We start from the raw sequence: 16,088 nt of genomic DNA on the forward strand, positions 1-16,088 counted from the left end.
TCATTTTACAAAGTACTGGTTGTTACTGGGGGGCTTCATTGCAGAGAGGGGCAGGACTAAAACCTTGAAGGAAATCATCACACTTATATTGGAGCAATCAAGTGACCAGGGTTCTTGGCTCAAGATTTCTCTCTCTGTCTCCTCTCTCTCCTCTCTCTCCCCTCTGCTTCTGTGTTTATTTCTCTCTGTGTCAGTACCAAGTAAAGCCTCTAGCTCTTACTCAGTGTTTAGCCCATAAACGAGGCTCTGTCACTTGAGTTATGCCTGCAATTTGGCTTTTTTGGACAGTTCATTGAAGATGAACTTCATAGTTTTTTGCTCAAGCTGCCTTCAAACTCAGATCTTGGCCTCCTGAAAAGCTAGGATTACAGATGTGAACCACTGGAATCCAAACCCATCAAGACCCATAGACAAACAACACAAGGAGAAGTAATGGCATTCCCTGGAGGCTTACTTCAGAGGCAAAAAGTTATAATCATCATCTTTGGATAATCCCACTGAATTGTTGATCTGATGTACACACACACACACACACACACACACACACACACAAAAAAAAAAAAAAAAAACTTCCACAAGTGCCCTTGTGAATAAAGACATATGGTTCAAGGTCAAAGATGGAATGAGTATATAAGGAACATTACTTTGAAGGGCTTGACTCTGTATTTGGTGTCATCTTGGTGCTGCTGAAGAGAATCTCTGTAAATTTTGTATTTGGCATATCTCACATCACTCCTCTCTGATAAACTGCGGAAATCCTGGGGAGGAAAAACAATGCAAGGTCTAAACTAGTGTATGAAATTAGAAGAAGAAAGTATTAGTAAATAAAAAAATAAAATAAATAAAATATAAATAAAATAAATAGATTCTACTAAAGGCATTTTGATAGATATATAGAACAACAATGGCCACCGAGAAAAATAAAGAATGAGTCAGATATTGGTCACTTAGATTACAGTTAGAACTGATCTGGAACGCCTAATATCTATTAATTAAAAGGACAAAAGTTTAGGTGATCGTGAGATGTCCAAAGATGATTGCTAGTGACACTGAAACAATTTCCTGTACTGTTCTTTATAATAGTACTTGCCATCAAAATAATCTTGTTTAAAGAAAAAGCTAGGCTGGGAATATGGCCGAGTGGCAAGAGTGCTTGCCTTGCATACATGAAGCCCTGGTTTTGATTCCCCAGCACCACATGTATAGAAAATGGCCAGAAATAGTGTAGGTACAACCACAGGAAGGGGATACAAGAAGATCATCAATAATAGAAGCTACAGTTACACATAGCACGTTGAAAGTAGTTACAACAGTGATATAACAATCGTTTCCATAACATGGAGTTCATTTCACTTAGCATCATCCTATGTGTTCATAAGGGTATAGCTATTGGGCTCTTGTGACACTATCTCTGTATCTTATCTGAGTATATTGGAAACCATGTATACTGGTATTAGAACTAGGATATTGAAAGGGAATAACAAAATCGAGAGACACATGGTAAAAAAAAAAGATAAACAACTATAAAAGCAATACTTGCAAAACTGTTTGGTGTAAATGAACTGAACAACTCATGGGGGGCGGAGAACAAGGGGGAGGATGAAGGGGGTAATGAGGGATGAGGTAATAAACAGTACAAGAAATGTATCCAATGCCTAACATATGAAACTGCAACCTCTCTGTACATCAGTTTGATAATAAAAAAAAATTAGTCATAATAATAAACTCAGGAAACAGTAAGCTTGGAAAAAAAAAAAAAAGAAAAGAAAAGAAAAGAAAAGAAAATGGCCAGAAGTGGCGCTGTGGCTCAAGTGGCAGAGTGCTAGCCTTGAGCAAAGAGAAGCCAGGGACAGTGCTCAGGTCCTGAGTACTAGGCCCAGGACTGGCAAAAAAATAAAAAGAAAGAAAGAAAGAAAGGAAGGAAGGAAGGAAGGAAGGAAGGAAGGAAGGAAGGAAGGAAGGAAGGAAGGAAGGAAATAAAGAAAATGCTAACCATTAAAAGCAAAGCCTTTTTACTTCACTTATCTTTAAACAACAATCTTTTACGTTTTATATCAGGTAGAATTTTAAATGTAATTATAATCAACAGTTACTATAACCCATTAGACATTTCTTTCATGATGTAGGAAGAAACTGGAAGAAAATAGACACAACTGATACTACTCAAGGAAAGTATGACAGTGCCTCATATAGTCACAAGGAAATTTAATCTGAGTGAATGTTCAAGCTGGAAGAATTAAAATTCCAAATATCTTATTTTTATTAAAAAAAAAAAAACAACACTGAAATTCATGGAACCAAAGAACGATTCAGCCATTGCGGAACTGAGCGGGAAGCAATGCCACTGCCTTTTTCTCTCATCAAAGATGACATGAGTAAACATGGGATGGTAAAAGGTGAACTACTATTTGTTCTTCAGAATGAGGTTAAACAGAAAGATGTGAAAGAGAGGGAGAGGAAGGACAAAAGTGAAGGAGACAGGGAGGGAGAAAGAGAAAAGGAGGAATATGACCACATATAAATAAAGTCAAGTCTATCAAAACAGAGGTAAAGTTTGTACTCACAGTCACATAAGACTATAGTAATTTTGAGAAAGAAGATCAAACTATACCACACAGGTGTATGAAAGAACAATGGAATCCATTACTTTGTATAATATATTTGTTAAAATCAATACAGTTATGAAATATACTTTTACATACACACCAGTTATGGCTATGGGAGTGGGAACCAGAGTTAACACTGTTTAAAGTCCCTTACTTCATGGATGAGGAAACAATCCTGGAGATGTTATTAGGTGATTGCCCCTGGGACATGAACCTGGACAAAACCTTAGGTTTTTGCATTGTTTCATGGTACACTGAACCAGAGCAGTTGAAAGAGTTTTAAGGACTCAAAAGAGAATCCATCTTTAGTAACACAAAAGTTATGTGTGTTTTCATTTAAAGTTATACCTAGTTGTTTAAAAAAATTATAGAGGATTTTAGATTATATATAGAATAGGTGAGTTTCAAGTTTAGAGATAACTAGGCAAAGAAAACAGATTTAGATGCTACCTCCAAATGATTTACATATTCCAAGCTCAGTGTCCTCCTCTGTAAATTAGAGAAAACAATATCCCTGTCAGGTAATGTGTCCCACGAGCTTAGAAAGAGAAATAATGGGTTCAGCCACTGTTTCCAACATGGTATGTGTTTAATCCTGGCTAATTTACTCTTTTCCTTTTCTAAGCTACAGGTTTCCCCTTTAACGTTCAAAGTATAATTGTGAACTCGGAGAAAGAGTCTCTCCAAAAACTTCATTCCCTATATATAAGCTAGATGTGTAGGTAATTCTAGGCTATATGATAAACAGTAGTAATGAGAAACTCTTGATTGAGAAGACAACTTTTAAATTGTCTAATGAAGACCACTGGGGGAAAAGTAAAGACTGGGGGCCAAGTCAAACAAACAAGTCACTGAAGGCCAAACTTTCTATGATTCTGTAGGTGTGAGAGAGGCCATATGTTTCTCAGTATCACGTGCCACCTGTTCTCAACACTTCCCTTTGCCTGTCCTTCATCACATCGATGACTTCAGTGAGTACAGAGACAGAAAAGGAGAAAGCATGTGACTATCCTGTCAACAAAGGATTTTCTGGCAGTGAATGGGAATTGCATGGTTGTGAAAGCTGGATTCATAACTGCTTTCTAGAGATTTATATTGCATATATATAATCAAATCATGAGAGAGAATTAGTAAACTATACTAGAGACACTTGCTTTCAACCCGAGATTTCACTCCAAATGGTTAGGTGCTGAATGATCAATAATTGTTTAGGATTAGGCAATTTGAAAGAGAATGTAAACTTTGAGAACGTATCAGGACTGCCAATAGATCTGGCTACTATTTCCTATGTACTGTGTCCTCAAATAATGTTAGATTAAAAGAGAATCTAAACATAGCATGTTATGTTTGCAGTTATTTTTAGTAACTGTGAAATCAGAGCTTATGTGGTTTCTAAAGAGAAATCATTACTATTGTTAAAGTTGGATACACACACTGTACAAGTCATATTGACACTATATTGAAGTAAAAGTGGCTGAAAATGTACATTTGTATCTCTAACAGTCATGAAGATATTGCCTGGACAGAAACTATTCTAGTAGGACAAAGCTATTTGCTATATTATACCTCTCATCTGTGACATATATAATAAAACATATTTATACATCAAATGAACTGGTTTGATTAATGAAATAGTTTTTGGTTAGAGTCTTATGAATACATAGGATATAGGGTCTAAAACTCATATGCCATAGTACAGTGAGCTATGATACCTTCAAAACAAACAGTACTCTAGGAATTTGTGGGGAAAAAAACTTAAAATTTCTAATCAAAAGCTATTGTCAATGGAATGTGTAAGTCCCTCTAATTATTTTGTTTCCCAAAATTATTGTCAAAGCTTTAGAGGGACAAAGGAGCTTCTAATAGTAAGGTAAACACCTTCATTTCCCCCATCTTTTGCTAATAAATGTTTTGTTATTTTCGTCCTGGCTTTACAAATGTCAATGGACTCTCATAAGATGGTATTAAAATCCCACTGTTTTTGGTCTTGCCTACCTTCCTACATGATTCCCGCACATCAGAAAGATGTCAAGCATTCTAACTCACACACACATAGTGAAAGACACAAGCCAACTCTTCCTTACTCTAAAGTCTTTGAAATCTTCTAGGAGGCTCAGTTTCTCAGGCACAGACTCCAGATGGTCCAAGGCCACTCGGGTACTCTGAAAAAGAAAACAAGGAAACCAAACATTATAAAAAATTAATTCACACTTTCAGAATCTGAAGGCCAAAGTTGAGATGTACCACAGGTAGAAACAGATCAAACTACAAACTGAGTGACGCAAATAAGAACAGGCATTTCCAAGATGAATGTATCTTTTTAAAACAGAAGAATATTATTTCCTTTCAAAAACCTATGAGATGTATTTGCAAGACTGACTTAGACCAAAACTCTTCCTAGATAATTACTTTCAACTGATATGCTATGAAACTTTCTATAGGGCATTTCATATTCATATTAATTTAAAAATCTGCTTCAGTGAACATCAAAAATAAACCACCAGGTAATACTGAAAAATGGAAGAACTTGCAGTCATTTTTCTCTAAAGCATATTAGAGACTCTCAAATATTATTATTAAAAAGAAGACAGTTTTCAACTATTATTTTGGTTAAGAATAAAATGGGGAACAATTCTCAAGAGATGGAAGAAATATCTGGAGGTAAACATCTAAGACAGGAACAAAAGATTGTGTTGCTTATAAATCAGTAACTTATAATGCAGTCTTTGCTGAGAAGGTCCTGCTATACCCACCGAAAAAAACATTACCAGGGAATAATCCAGAAATGATTCCCAGTCAATATAAAATAAGTAGTAGAATAACCTTGCAATAGATTGTGTGGTGAATATTATATGCATTTCTATTATTAGTCCTGTCAAAGTGCCAAAATAAAAAGGCAATTATTGTTAGCTTTTGAATTGGAAATAAATGTTAGGCTGGGCACTGGTAGCTCAGGCCTATAATCGTAACTACTTAGGAGGCTAAGATCTGAAAATACCAGTTTGAAGAAAGACTGGGCAGAAAAGTTGTAAGACTCTTATCTAAAATTAACCACAAAAAGGCTGTAAGTGGATCTGTGCTCAAGTGGTAGACTGCCCACCTTGAGCCAAAACAAACAAACAATAGCAAAAGACTCTGAGGGACAGAACTCTGGTCCTGACTTCAAGCCCTGGTATCAGCACACACGTATATATGTGCACACACACAAAGAATGATTTGTGATTAGAAATTACAAGAGTCTTCAGTTATATCATTTAAACTTCAGACACACCTATAACCCTAGCAACTCAGGAGACTGAAATCTGAGGATTTCAGTGCTAGCCTGGGCAGGAAAGATGAGACTCTTACCTCCAATTTATCATACAAAACAAAACAAAACAAAAAGTGGAGCTGTGGCTCAAGCGGTAGAGCACTTAGTCTTGAGAAAAACAAACAACAAAAAAAGTCTCTCCTCTCACTATGAAACTGGGGTTTGAACCTTGTGCTTGCTAGGCAGGTGTGCATGGATTTATGCCTCCAATCCATTTTACTTTTGCATAAAATCTTGCTTCCTGCATTGTGAGCTCCCAGACCACATTCTGACTGTTTCAGGTTTCCTGTCCCATGACAGACATATACAATCATACCCAGATGCTTTAGATTTTTTGGCCCAGATTGTCCTAAAGCTAGGATCCTCCCAGTTTTAGCCTCTCACATGGCTTAGAAAAGAAAGGTATGCACCACTGCATCTCACTATAGGCTCAGGTCTTATGAACTTTTCTGTGTGGGGTTGGCCTTGAATCATGATCGTCCTGTTCTTAGACTCTTAAGTAGATAGGATTCCAGGTGTGAGCCACTGGGGCCCCCATGGTGTTGCTATTTCTTCATACATATTTTTTTTTGTGAAAGACTGGAGACAGAAGAGAAGCATTCTTAATTTGTCATCTTGACTAGAGAGTTGTATGCACTGTTTCTTTGCATTCATAAACTCTTCTATTTCATGGTCTATTTAAAGGATTTAGTATTTTGTTCCTTCTGCTTAACATTTATATTGTTGTTAGTCTTTCTGCGCATGTACTCACTTAAACTGCCATGCTTTAAAATGGTTTCATTTAATTTTTCCATGGATATGAAAAATTCATCAAAAAGACATGTTTCTTAATATAGGCCACACGCACAGGTTTAGAAAAGTAGGTAGTTTTAGCTACCATATAGGTCATGTTTATTTAAATAATAAAACCTTTAGATATTCTAAAATTACTGATCCTTGAATAATAAAAAAAAAACACAGAAATGACCTGATGGCGTTAAAGCAAAAAAGGACACAAGAAGAAAGAAAAAAGAAAAATTGTGCAGTGAAGAAAACTCTCTTCAGGAATAGATTTTAATAGACTTTTAGTATTAAAATGATTTCATTTTTCATTCTTATAATTATTCCTATTCAGAAATAATTCTCTGAACCAGGGTTAAATATGCAAAACTCATTTTGTTCTCAAAATAAGCAAATAATCTCTTTCCTCACTGTGAAAACCAGAATATTATGCAAATATTTTAAAATTTTTCAATCAACCAATTGACCACATAAAACCTTTATGTTTTTACTTGCAAAGTGCTCACATATTACTTAGTTGGTCTACTTTATTATATTTTTGAATGTACATTCAAAGGGGCATATCGTTGTGAGTTATCCTTGAAAACTCTTTAGATCCCTTTTTTGTGGTGTTTTTTTAAATTCCCCATTCCAACCTGTGTCTCCTGTAACTGATGATATTTATAGTTTCTTGTCATTTATTTCAACTCTGTGCTTTGTTTTATATTCCACATAGGTAGGGCTTCTAAGTATCAGAAACACTCACAAGCCCTTTGTCTTCGTGTTTTTATTCTACTCATCTAACAATTGTGGATGTTAGATATCATAGAAAGATCCACAGACACAGATAATATATTTTCTGTTGTTCAAAGCTTTTAACTCACTGGGGGTGGACAATGGATATGCAGAAGGTGTAAGAATAATACAGAGCAAAAAGTGGCTTGCATTTATGCTAAAGAAATTTCATGTTAAAGATCTGTGTTTCCTAGGGATACCAAAAAAAAAAAAAAAAAAAAAAAAAAAAAGGAAAGTAATGAAGACAATGAATCCAGGTCTGCAGGAATCTCCGTTCTCATAATAGGATTTCACGATTAGGTATACTTGGGGAGAAGGCTTATTGTCTGGTTGCTGATTTGCTTTCTGTATGTATATGCATACTGAAAATTACCACTGTGGCATATAAAGACTGGAAATATGCATACTGGAAATATGCATATTTTTCTTCTTTTAAAATTGAGATGGGGTAGAGTTTAGTGATTTGAGTCTTATCCTACTGCGTGTCATTTCAAGTTAACTTTCCCCCCAAACTAACACTACCACTGAAACAAGATCCATAGGCAGAAATGCATTCTTAAGAAAGTTGTTGGATATAGAAAATTCCCTGAGAATTATGTTAGTTCCTAGGGGAAAATACTTCATATAGAGACAGAAATCTTGCATATTTTTTCAAGTTTGTTAATATTTTCTGCCTTATATCACTGTTGTTGTAAAGGTTACAGACAAGTCCCCACTGTTACAATTAAGGGAACAATTTCTTCAAGTATGTTTCTGGATAATGGCACCTGCAAATGACCTGGCATTTAATGTGCGTTTAATTTTTAAAATTCAATTTGCTTGAACAAATTAGATGTTCATAAAAAGGTTTAGGAAATGTTTCTTTTCTGAAAGTTGTTTCAGGATATGAAATTTCACGCCAAAGTTGAAAACAAGTCATACTTCACAATAAAGACTCTATGAGTAACCAATACTGTGTATATCTGGCCAAGGCTTGGGAAGCTGGACTTGCTTGCCTAAGAAGCCCTGGCAAGGCCAAGGATCAGTTCATCCCAATTCACTCTGGTAGAATAACAGAAGACTAGGTCACAAAATGTAGCTCACAATTGCCCTGTATTGAATTTAACAGAGCATTACATTTCTATGCAGCCATTCTTCTCACAAGTATGTGAGATGGTGGATATTACCGGTATCGTCACTATCCAGATGAAGCAGTTGAGGAGTAGAGATGAATAAAGGTTCACAGCCAGGGGGTAGCAAAACAGGTGGAAATTTAAACAATGTGAATGTGGAAATGACAACGTTCTAATTGTCAAAGTATTTTCACAGCAAAACAACTTGAAAGTAACCAGAGGTGCAAATAGTATTTTATAGAAATTCTACGCTCATCTCTAAACATCAACACTCTAGTCAGACACTTGATCCAGATTTTGAAGATATGTCCCTGGCGGGCTTATTTCAACAAGTGGTTTGAAGATGAAACTATGAAGAATTTCACCTTCCATTGCCAAATGCTTAGGACCATGTCTCCAAACACACACACACACACACACACACACACACACACACACACACACACGTAACAGGTAGTGGTTTTTTTTATGATCACAGTATAAAAGGAGGTACAATAATTTTGTGGTACTCCCACCTTTTTTGCAGCTGGACGCAGGGTCTGGACACTGTCCCTGAGGGGTTCTTGCTCGTGGTTAGTACTCTACCACTTGAATCCCAGCACCACTTCCAGCTTTGTGTGTTTGTGTATGAACTAAAGACAAAAGTCTCATGGGCTTCCTTGTCTACACTGGCTTTGAAACACGATTCTCAGATCCCTGCCTCCTGAGTAACTAGGATTATAAGTCTGAGCCACAGGGGCCAGGCATGAACCTCTTTTTCTTTTCTATAACATGTAGCCTAGAAGTGCCTCTAGTGGATGCCAACTGAATGAAGACAACGGCAGAGTTCTAACAATTTCATGCATTTTGACCTCTTTATTAAAAACTCAATGAGGCAAAAGTTTGCTGTCTGATTTATTTTGTCTGACCTAAGGGCAAGATCTAGTGGTACAGTAGCAGTGAAATCTAGACATCCTGTCTAGGATACCCTGTGGTGTTTGCACTTGATTTTTATATTCAGAAATTTGTTGGGCAAAGAATAAGATGCCAATTTTACTATTCCAAAATTTCAACACACATCAAACTCTTGGGAGTTGAGAGCAGTTTGTACTAGTCTATGGTACATTTTCCTTATATGTGCTTTTGTTTCAGAATAGGAGGAAACTGAATAACACTGAGTGACAACATAAGTAGAAGCAATTAGGAATAAAGAGGGGAAAGCATTGTAAGTCTCAGATTCGTGTTTGCTGTAGAGAAAACTTAAGAATTTATCCATAGGCATATTTTAACACATAGATATCTCCGTAAAATGCACATCTGCTTATTTTCTTATTAATACGTATTACTTCTTTAGTGCTATGGAAATCAAGGTATAAATGAATTATTGAAACTATTGAAATTAAGGTCTGGATGATAAATAGGTGAGGCGTCTATGATTTTGAAAAATATGCACATTTTTGGCACAATGCACATGTTAAATAAACAAGGTTATGAAGCAGTTTATTTGGGTTCAAAAATGTAATTCTATTTCATTTGGAAAGAAACCCATTGCAAGACTTTCCTGACAAATGGCTGAAAGGTGGTGAAAGGACCTGAGTAAACACGTTTCAAGGAGAGGAAGGGTGAGATCATAAAAAGGATAGACTGTATGCCTTTCATTTGTGGTGGCTCAATCCAGCACAGCTGTAGTGGCTTTCAAGGGCCTAATTCTCATCCAAACTGTCTAAGACACTCAAGTGGAAGCAACCTGAACAGTAGCACAGGACAGGCTGTAAAGTCCATGTTGCTGATGCATATCCTTCAAGTCCCAGTGTAGAAAACGGTGTGGATTTTCTAGACTACCAAGAGAGTCTTCTATTTATAGACTATACTTCGGGGGGCGGGAGGTGGAAACCAGACACCCACTTAGAAGTGTTTACATGTGTCTTAGGGTAAGAAAGTACATAATCCTTGCTAAGTAATCAACAGGGCAATGTGACATCACTGTCCGCATTCAAGATCAAATTTAGAAGAATTTCTGCCAACAAATTCTATTGGTCTTCATATAACAATGCTACAGTCAAAATTTGATGGAAAAGCTCTTTTAAAAAGTTATATTAACACAAGATTAGGTAACTTACCATCATTGAAAAACATGGTACAAAAAGACTTTCTGGGTATTTTCCAGTTTTCATTTACCATGCTATTTTTCCTGGTCCTGGGGCTTGAACTGAGGGTTTGTGCACTGTCCCTGAACTTTTGTGTTCAAAGCTAACACTACCATTTGAGCTGCAGCTCCACTCCGAACCATGACTATTTTAAGAGAAGAAGTATTTCAAACCCAAAATTATCATTACAGATTATTGTTTCCTTATTTCTAGACACAGTAAAATTACAAACTATAATCAATCTGTTATCTTCTTATTAGCATTATAAGGTGCAGTGTTTTCCGAGTAAGTGATTTGGGGGTCTTTTTTTCAATAAGGAAACACTAAGAGTGAGCTGAAGTAGAAAGGAAAAGGATAAATTACATAATTTCAATTTGCTTTTTAAATACTGTTCCTGCCATTTCTAATATAAAAGAATAATAACTCACAAGTAGAAACGAGAACTAGTTTAGTGTTCTCTGTACATGAGGTGTTTACATGTGTTTTACAAGAGTCCTGAGAGTTACAATCTGTTCAGTGGATATCACTTTATTTCTTAAAATCAGAAAGAAAATGTACTCACAAGAGAAAGAAATATAAGAACATTTGTGCAAAATCAAGACTACAACTAAACACGATGGCATGTTAATGGAGGGCTTCTTGGAAGAGACATAATGGAGCCATTTCTGCTCAGGAGTCAGGTACAGAAAGCATGCCTCAGTACACAAAGGACCCCAGTATGTGTTTCTAGTTAGTGGATGAAGAACATTGGTGACATGGCTAGAAATGAGCCGCTCTGATTTGGAGCTACTTGTAATGCCACTTATTTGTATTCTGTGGTTTAGAGACATCACTTAGCCCTGTCCTCTGAAGCTTGTCTTTGATTTGCAAAATGGGGACAAGTAATGATGCTTTTGTAAAATAGATGATGATGCCTTTATTATCCTGCACCACAGGTAGCTGTGATTATCAAGTAAGAGAGTGAATGTGAAAGTACACCGAAAATTGTCAAGAACTTTCCAAATTGTAGGGATTAAAGAATGGTGAATCTCTGAGGTACTATCAACTCCAATGATTTTCAAATAGCAAAGAACTCAGAGACAATCTAAAATGATAGTTAATAAAAAAACAAAAATAAAAATAGTCAACAGAACCCGAAGCAGAAACCGTGTATTTATTTTTTTAATCCATGTATTTAATTAAAACTATATCCAATATTTAGAAAATACATTTATCATTCCTTAGACATAATCTACAACATAAAAGAAGGGCACATAGATTTCCCTTATACAAGGTGTGCATTCAGTGGAAAGACTACTCTCCCCCATTGGATTACACACACCCCAACACATACACAATAATATGAGCATTTTCAAGTACATTGGAATCTGAAGACATTTATAGAAATCACCTCTACACCTACTACCTGTAACAATATACTGTATTTACCGCATTACACATCTATTCTTTCCTGTCTATTCTTTAATCCAATTAATATTTTAGATGTGTTTCAAAGTATATTTCATATATTAATATACTTTCTCCAAACTACTTTAGCATGCATATCAGTTTACTAGGTCTTGTGTGGTTTTTTGTTTGCTTGTTTTTCCTGGTCCTGGGGCTTGAAATCAGGGCCAGGGTGCTGTCCCTGAGCATCTTTGTCTTCAAGACTAGCACTTGAGCCACAGAGCCACTTCAGCTTTTTCTGAGTAATTCATTGAAGATAAGTGTCTCACGGACTTTCCTGCCTGCCTGGCTTCGAACCCTGATCCTCAGATCTCAGACTCCAGAGTAGCTAGGATTACAGGCATCAGCCACCTGTGCCTGACTTCTAGTTTATTTTTTTTAATATAAAATTTTAACAAACAGTACAAGAACTGTATCCAATGCCTAACGTATGAAACTGTAACCTCTCTGTACATCAGTTTGATAATAAAAATTTGAAAAAAAATAAAATTTATATATTGTGAAAAAGACAAATCTTGGGGGAACATGGGCAAATTATTGAAGCCATGGACTTCAGTTTTATGAAGAAAATAGAGTATTTTCCCCATAGATTCAAAATTAAAGAAATAATAGCAGAACTAAAAGAAAAATGAAAGGATAGTAAAGAGCAGTCAAATACCTTGGATTGAGTTACAGACAAAATGGAAGCATGAGGTTGCTTGTGGAACAAAAGAGGTGGAGAGGAAGTGCACTTTGAAGCACATGTGGCTGAGATTGGCTAGTGCTTAGGCATGCTGGGTAATGATGGACACCCGACCAGGGAAGCTACTGAGAAATGGCTCTCATTTCCCTGAAATGAGAATGCTTCAAAGCAGAGCCCTGGGTATATGAAGTATGTGATCACAGTGACCTTGTCCACATTCACCGTAGAATACAGAGAGGGTCCCAATGTAAATGACTGATAACGAATGCCAACCAGTAATGCTCAACCAGGAATTGTACTGGTTGAGCTAAAGTCCAAGGTAATTTATTGTCAAAGTGAAGTACAGAGGGGTTACAGTTTCATATGTAAGGCAGTGATTTTTTTTTTCTTTTTAAGAGGTGTTCTATGTTCTAAAAAAATACAAAACAAATCATTTTCCATTACCCAACCCATAGCCCTTGGATATGAGAAGAGCAAGTGAACAGTTAATCCCCTATATAGACGAGTTTCTGGTGGTAGGTAGATCAAATCTAAATAGAAATCTGGCTTAGTATTTTATTTTGATCATTGTGGCTTCCAGACTTAATTAAAAAATAACTGAGATCACCCTGCCTATATTTTTAAAGTCTGCCCTCATAATTAATCCTCTTTTGAACACTTAGGAGCTTATATAAACACTCAGATCTTATATAAAGCATTCTCCTGATGACTCCTAAAAAACAAAACAGAAAGAAGGGACCATGAAGTATATTTTAAAACCTTCAAAAATTCAAGTGAACTATCTCTCAAAGAATCCTTTCTAGCAGACCAGAGGTAGTTGAAAATTTGCTGGGATAGCAATATTTTATGGCATGGCAGACATTTCAGCTCAATAGCTGTTATGAAAGGTGAACTACCTGCATGCTTCAGAAAGCTCAGTGAACTTGTGTCCAGAATGGCTCAATAAGCATCATTCTGATTAAGCCAGGTACTGAATTTCCAACCACTAGCTAAGAATGAAAATAAGTAGACATGATACAGCTTTCAGTGTTGCTTGGTGGGCAAACTCTTCTGACATTTCCACAGCCAATTGTTTTCTTGGAACTTAGGTTACTAGAAAAAATTTCCCCCTTCCAACTGAAAACCAGGCATTCTTTCAACTAGACTTCATGGCGGATGATATAAAAAGAAGCTGGACTCGCCAAAACAATTTGAAATTATAAATTTAGGGGCCCTACCCTGAAAACACTAAAGGAAGGAGTAGGAGAAACACTTGGGCTCCTTGGCACAGGACAGAACTTCCTTAACAAAGACCCTGAAAGGCTACAAATCAAAGAAAGGTTGGACAAATGGGACTGCATCAAACTGCAGAGCTTCTGCACGGCAAAGGACATAGCTCTCAAGATAAACAGAAAGCCCACAGACTGGGAGAAGATCTTTACCGGACATTCAACAGACAAAGGCCTCATCTCTAAAATATATGCAGAACTAAAAAAATTACCTTCTTCCAAAACAAAATCGCAAAGAACCAATAGCCCCCTCATCAAGTGGGCTAAAGACTTACAAAGAAACTTCTCTGATGAGGAAATGAGAATGGCCAATAGACATATGAAAAAATGTTCTACATCACTGGCCATAAAGGAAATGCAAATCAAAACAACATTGAGATTCCATCTCACCCTAGCAAGAATGTCATATATCAAGAAAACTAATAATAACAATTGTTGGAGGGGATGTGGCCAAAAGGGAACCCTACTTCATTGTTGGTGGGAATGTAAACTGGTTCAGCCACTCTGGCAAGCAGTATGGAGATTCCTCAGAAGGCTCAATATAGAACTCCCCTACGACCCAGCAGCCCCACTGTTGGGTATCTATCCAAAAGCCCACAAACAAAATCACAGTAATGCCACCAGCACAACAATGTTCATCGCAGCACAATTTGTCATAGCGAGAATCTGGAACCAACCCAGATGCCCCTCCATAGATGAATGGATCAGGAAAATGTGGTACATATACACAATGGAATTTTATGCCTCTATCAGAAAGAATGACATTGTTCCATTTGTAAGGAAATGGAAGGACTTGGAAAAAGTTATACTAAGTGAAGTGAGCCAGACCCAAAGAAACATGGACTCTATGGCCACCCTTATTGGGAATAATTAGTACAGGTTTAGGCAAGCCATAGCAGAGCATCACAAGGCCCAATAGCTATACCCTTATGAACACATAAGATGATGCTAAGTGAAATGAACTCCATGTTATGGAAACAATTGTTATATCACAGTTGTAACTACTTTCAACGTCCTATGTGTATGTGTAGTTTCTATTATTGATGATGTTCTTGTATCACCTTCCTATGGTTGTACCTACACTATCTCTGTAATCATATCTGAGTATATTGGAAACCGTGTTTACTGGTATTGGAAGTAGGAAATTCAAAGGGAATACCAAATTTGAGAGACACAGGGTAAAAAAAGAGAAATAACTACAAAAGCAATACTTGCAAAACTGTTTGGTGTAAGTGAACTGAACACCTGGGGGGGGGGAGGGAAAGGGAGGAGGGAGGGGGGCATGAGGGACAAGGCAACAAACAGTACAAGAAATGTATCCAATGCCCAACGTATGATACTGTAACCTCTCTGTACATCAGTTTGATAATAAAAATTTGAGAAAAAAAATAAATTTAGGGGCCCTCCTCACTTCATTTTAAGAACACTCAATTACAATGAATATACACAACTTTCAGGAGACATATTAAAAATTGGACATTGACTTAAAGTATACTTGAAATCTCTAGAAAGTGTTTGATTTTCTAGAAATAAGAGAAGATTTCAGGGAGGGGGAGATGGGGAAAAATGAGGGAGGAGGTAACAAGTTGGATAAGAAATGTACTTTCCTTACGTAAGAAACTGTAACCCCTCTGCACTTCACGTTGACAATAAAGTAAAACAATTTCTGAAAAGAAGAGAGGATGTCACAGTAATTCATTCTATAGATAATAGCTAGAGGAGCATCTCTCTACTCAGGAAGAACTTATGAAGCACCCACTATGTACAAATCAAATCTGTAACACCACCACTCCAACCTTCAATCTGGGAAAATTGACTTTATTTAAATTCAAGATCATTCTTAGGGCTCCAAAATGAAAATAAAATGTTTAGAGAAAAAAATACCTATGTATGTATTCTACTGAAATTTTTCCTTTTTTTCCCCTTCCTATTAACTTGAGAAGTCTTGAGCAAAATGTCTGGATGGTATCCAAATCTATTATAG

At 36.5% G+C, this 16,088-nt stretch overlaps 1 protein-coding gene across 1 annotated transcript in view; it reads right to left on the reverse strand.

Moving 5' to 3' along the window:
- Positions 1-16,088, reverse strand: part of Cep128 (centrosomal protein 128) — a 273,808-nt gene that overhangs the window by 14,513 nt on the left and 243,207 nt on the right. Inside the window, exons 23-24 of the mRNA XM_048362214.1 lie at positions 4,691-4,768; positions 645-758 (exon numbers count right to left, since the gene is read on the reverse strand). Coding sequence (XP_048218171.1) covers positions 645-758; positions 4,691-4,768 — 192 coding nt within the window. The remainder of the gene's footprint in view (positions 1-644; positions 759-4,690; positions 4,769-16,088) is intronic.

The sequence above is a fragment of the Perognathus longimembris genome, chromosome 14 (genome assembly GCF_023159225.1).
Source record: "Perognathus longimembris pacificus isolate PPM17 chromosome 14, ASM2315922v1, whole genome shotgun sequence".
NCBI lineage: Eukaryota > Metazoa > Chordata > Mammalia > Rodentia > Heteromyidae > Perognathus > Perognathus longimembris.